General features: G+C 55.5%; 1 protein-coding gene across 1 annotated transcript; it reads left to right on the top strand.

The window, feature by feature from the left end:
* Positions 1-1101: 1101 nt before the first annotated feature.
* On the top strand, positions 1102-4164 carry Sox1 (SRY-box transcription factor 1). The gene has a single exon (XM_041673821.1). It carries the CDS (start codon positions 1110-1112, stop codon positions 2283-2285), a length of 1176 nt encoding a protein of 391 aa, XP_041529755.1. The 5' UTR covers positions 1102-1109; the 3' UTR covers positions 2286-4164.
* The last annotated feature ends 1162 nt before the right edge of the window (positions 4165-5326 follow it).

Here is a 5326-nt window from a genome sequence, read left to right as displayed (position 1 = left end):
CTCCCCGCCTCCCCCGACAGCGATTCTTTCTTCCTCTAGGTTTTCAACCCAATCGTTAATCATTCGAAGCGCGAGGGCGGGGAGAGGAGAAGGGGGCGAGCTCCGAGTTCTCCGCCGTCGCCGCCGGCGCGCGCGCTCAGGAAGCAGTGTGGCTGTGACCCCGCCCCCCCGCGCCCCCTTTTCCCCCTCCTTCCTGCCCTTGCTCCCCCCCCCCCCCCCCCCCGCTTCTCTTCCACCTCCTTGCTCTGCCGCCCGCGCCCAGTGTATCTACTCCCTCCCCACGTCACTCGCCAGCGCGCCATGCAAATCACCGCCGCCGCCGGCTCCCATTGGCCGCGGCGCGCTCATTTAATGGCAGCCCGGGCCCGGCGTATGGCTGCTGGGCCCCCCGCGCCACCGGCCCCGCGTGTGCCTCCGCTCCGAGCGCACGGCCCCAGGCAGGCAGCAGACAGCTTGTCCTGCGTGCAGCGGCCCAGCTCTCTGGCTCTCTGCACGCGTTGGCACTCGCACCGCTGTCCCTAACCCCCTCCCTGGCTGCACGGTGATCGCCCCCTCCGAACCCCCCTTCGAGTCCCCCTCAGCGCCTGGCTCCCCCCAGGCACCTGGGACCAGCACATGCCCAGCGCACGCGGCGCACCGCCCTGCTAGAAGTTGCGGCCCCGGAGTTGGAAGCCGCCAAGGAAGCCAGCACAGTAAAGAGACTTCGAGCAACCAAGAAGAGGCAACGAACTCGGTGTCGGGCCCGGTGGCACCGCTTCAAACCCAGAAAGTGGAACCTCAACTTGGCCACGACTGCACCTGTTTGCACAGCTCAGCTGAGAGCGCCCGGACTGCAGGAGCGGCAGCGGCGGCAGCGATGATCCCGGCCAACGGCCTCTTTGGCAAGTGATTTGTGCACCCAGAGAAACTTTCCACCTGCGAGCTGGACCCGCGCTAAGTGCGTGTGCTTTTGCCTCTTTTTTGTTGTTGCCTACACCCAACCCCCTTCTCTCTGTTAGGCAACCCCCCCCCAGTCTCTCTGGGCTCTCTCTCCACCCACCCACCCCCACCCGGCCGTCTATGCTCCAGGCCCTCTCTTTGCGGTGCCGGTGAACCCGCAAACCGCCCAGATGTACAGCATGATGATGGAGACCGACCTACACTCGCCCGGCGGCGCCCAGGCGCCCACGAACCTCTCGGGCCCGGCCGGGGCGGGCGGGGGCGGTGGTGGGGGCGGGGGCGGCGGTGGCGGCGGGGGCACCAAGGCCAACCAGGATCGGGTTAAGCGGCCCATGAACGCCTTCATGGTGTGGTCCCGCGGACAGAGGCGCAAGATGGCCCAGGAGAACCCCAAGATGCACAACTCGGAGATCAGCAAGCGCCTGGGGGCCGAATGGAAGGTCATGTCCGAAGCTGAGAAGCGGCCGTTCATCGACGAGGCCAAGCGACTACGAGCGCTGCACATGAAGGAGCACCCGGATTACAAGTACCGGCCGCGCCGTAAGACCAAGACGTTGCTCAAGAAGGACAAGTACTCGCTGGCCGGTGGGCTGCTGGCGGCCGGCGCAGGTGGCGGTGGCGCAGCCGTGGCCATGGGCGTGGGCGTGGGCGTCGGGGCGGCAGCGGTGGGCCAGCGCCTGGAGAGCCCGGGCGGCGCGGCTGGAGGCGGCTACGCGCACGTCAACGGCTGGGCCAACGGTGCCTACCCGGGCTCGGTAGCCGCAGCTGCTGCAGCCGCGGCCATGATGCAGGAGGCACAGCTAGCCTACGGGCAGCACCCAGGCGCGGGCGGCGCGCACCCTCACGCGCACCCGGCGCACCCGCACCCGCACCATCCGCACGCGCATCCTCACAACCCGCAGCCCATGCACCGCTACGACATGGGCGCACTGCAGTACAGCCCCATCTCCAACTCTCAGGGCTACATGAGCGCGTCGCCTTCGGGCTACGGTGGCATCCCCTACGGCGCCGCAGCAGCCGCCGCCGCCGCTGCTGGCGGCGCGCACCAGAACTCGGCTGTGGCGGCCGCGGCGGCTGCAGCGGCGGCATCGTCGGGTGCCCTCGGTGCCCTCGGCTCGCTGGTCAAGTCAGAGCCCAGCGGCAGCCCGCCGGCCCCTGCTCACTCGCGGGCGCCGTGCCCCGGGGACCTGCGCGAGATGATCAGCATGTACCTGCCTGCAGGCGAGGGTGGAGACCCGGCGGCTGCAGCGGCTGCCGCGGCCCAAAGCCGACTGCACTCGCTGCCACAGCACTACCAGGGCGCGGGCGCGGGTGTCAACGGCACGGTGCCCCTGACGCATATCTAGCGCCTCGGGGACGCCGGGGACACTGCGGCTCGAGACCGCCGACCCGGCGACGAAGAGCGTGAGGCCTGCGCCGGAGCCTCCTGAGCTCGACTTTGTACAGACGACTCCATGTTCCTGTAAAAAGACAGCTCTGGAGGTCGGAGCACCAGGTGACATCTGCCCTCTCTCATCTTTACCGGGACTCCGAGGCGCTGACACCAGACTGGCGTCTTAGACTGAACTTTGGTGTTTTCACGAGACCTTTTGTACAGTATTTATCGTCCACAGAGGAGGCACACAGCGTTTTCTCGGCTCGGGAGGACAAAAGACAAAACCCACCGAGGCGATGCCAACTTTTCTATGACTGCCGGCACTGTAACTTTCTCCCGGGTTTCCTTCCCGCCGGCTCTTCTGCCTGAGGCCGAGTGACGGACCTCGAGCTGTTCTCACTTGTTATAAATGTAGTAAGGCAGATCCAAACATTTACAAGTTTTTTGTAGTTGTTACCGCTCTTTTGGGTTGGTTGGTTCATTTATACCAAGATCCCCTCTCAGACGGTGGAGATATATTCTGGGTTTTGTAAAACTCTGTATCCGAGCATTTCCATTTTTGTTTTGTTTTGTATTATTTCTTGTAAATGCGTTGTGACATTTTTATTTTAGGCGCTGCGGTAAGGGGGGGAGGAGTCAGATTATGTACATAGCCTGCAAGTCTTTCATCTAAAAAAGAAAAACAAAAAGATACCCCCCTTTCCAAAATGCATCAAAATTTGAATCAATACGTCTAAGAGAGAAACGGCCGTTTCCCTATGAAATTGAAACGTGCTAATTTTATATGCATGATTTATGAGCTCAAAATACAATTAGCAATCTGGTGACGGAGAAATTATCAATAGGGCCCAAGAGTAAGGGAGCCCCACCGAGCGGAGGGCAGCGTTTCAATGGCTTTATTCAGTGGGAAAAGAGGAAGCTAAACTCCAGAGATTATTCTGTAGAGTTGAAGTTAACACAGAAGGGAAGTAACTACAAAGTACTTTCTAATAGTTTTGCAGTTTAACTGCCTGGCCCTGGCATTTTTTTTCTTTTTTCTTTTTGCATTTCTTTGCTGTGGCTCTGCCCTTCCCCCTACTGTAGCAGTTTTTGAGGCAGCTTGGTCCTGGTTGGAAGGAGAAAGGACGGTGCTCAATGATGGGGCTGGTGGGACGAGGCCAAGGATGGGGGACAACGAGCACCACAAAGACAGCGTGCCTTTGATATCTCCGTGATTGGGATTGTAAGTGAAATTTTCTTCCAGTGGTTCAAGGAAGCAATTCTGACCCAGAACGCACCGCCACTGTGTCCCTCACCCAGGTCCTACCCCAACACCTCCCCCTTCCTCTCTGGGAAAATGCAACAAATTTGCGGATTTTCTTACATACACACACACACACACACACACACACACACACACCGCCCCTCTCCTGTGTGAAATGGGATGCAGGTTGCTAGGGAATGTAAACACAGAATTCAGTGTTTTATTATTCCTGACCAGATCTTGAGGTTGTTTGATGCTTTAAATATTTTTAATTATATTTTTTCTAGGTGTTTATTGGTACATTGCAGGGTTTTTTTTCCTGGAATTTAAAGTTTTCTGTAAAACTTTGTCTTCAGGTAATCTGACAGCATTAAATATTGCATTTAAAACTTATACGCAGCAAATATGTTTTGAAATTAATCATGACATTAGGATGAAATTCTATTTTTTGAAGGAAATTTTCCTTAAGTCCAGGTGGAAAATGATACTAATTCTTTCCCCTCATTTTCCCGCTTAGTTTCTTTTCTTTTTTCTTTTTCTTCTTTCTTTTCTTTTTTTTTTTTGAATGAGTATGGACTAGCTATTCTAAAGTGGACTTACTCTACCGATTCAGTAAGACCTTAGCTCAGCCTACATTGGAGAATATCCTTCCGTATAAATGCTAATCTTACAAATGACATGTATGATTTTTTTAAAAAAAAGTAATTTTGATGATTTTGCTTAAACCCCTCATCCCTTAACCTGATTGCAAGAGATTCAGGAATGATGCCCACTGCTTTCTGATAAGGTAATAAAATGACACCCCCCCCTTTTCCCTTTCTTCATTTTTCTTTTAGGGTTTTTGCTCTGGTATTTCCAGAACTGGTTTACTTGCTTAGGAGTCCAAGAGGGGAGCGCACTCAGGCAGTCAGGGAAAGAGCCCCGTTCACCTCAGGGAACTTCTAGGGGACTTTCGGGTCCAGCCCACCTTCCCCTTAATACACAAGGGACTTTGCTGATGGGCTCCCAACCACAGCAGCTTCAGTGGGAGGCAGGGGTAGCCACACTCACCTCTCATGCCTGGGCTTCTGAGGTTCCTGTGCCTTGGCTATGGGCTCGCCATTACAGGAGTTATGTCCCACTTTAAGTGAAGCACACCACATAAAGTTAGTCATCTTGCAAATACTAGACAGCTCAGCCCCCTCATTCCTTGTGTTTTGTGTTCCCTATTTGAGCTCCACCCAGTTAGCTGGAATTCTTTGTGCCAGGCCTCCAAGCCACCTTCCTTTGGGTTCTACTGATGTGAGAGACTAGGAGAAAGTCTCTAATGACTTAATTTGAAAACAAAGAGGATTAGGGAGGCCTCCTCTCAAGATTGAGGCCAGATCCGGGCAGGCTCTCTCCAGTTAAAATAAGTGGAGATAATTTTCTCCTAGACCTTACTTAGTTGGAGCCCAATTCAGGGCAAAATGCAGTTCCTAACCAAGCAACCGCGCGTTTGTGTTCACGTGAGATTCTTTGTGGTCGTTTTCCCTTGATAATTCACTTCCAATGCCAGGGCTGTGTTCCATTCTACTAGTGCGATTTTGTTTCCCATCGGTGGCGAGTGGGCCAGTATTTTGTGGCGGCTGGATAAAGTTTGCATAACTTTGTGTAGGGCACCTGAGTGGCTTCTAAACTCACTGGTAAACTAAGCAATGTGATTTGCTTGATGGTCTCGTGCCCCCCCCCAGCCCCCGTCTGCCCCCTCTCCTCTCCTTCCCTCTCTCCTCTTCCCCTTTCTTTCTTCC

This window comes from Microtus oregoni, unplaced genomic scaffold (assembly GCF_018167655.1).
Source record: "Microtus oregoni isolate MIOR12 unplaced genomic scaffold, Mior012 000024F_ref0000369, whole genome shotgun sequence".
Lineage (NCBI taxonomy): Eukaryota > Metazoa > Chordata > Mammalia > Rodentia > Cricetidae > Microtus > Microtus oregoni.
The sequence above is the reverse complement of the archived record's forward strand: the minus strand, read 5'-3'. Positions and strand labels throughout refer to the sequence as shown.

Coding starts and splice junctions, on each gene's coding strand:
- Sox1 (XM_041673821.1), top strand. CDS start 1,110: ATGTACAGCATGATGATGGAGACCGACCTACACTCGCCCGGCGGCGCC.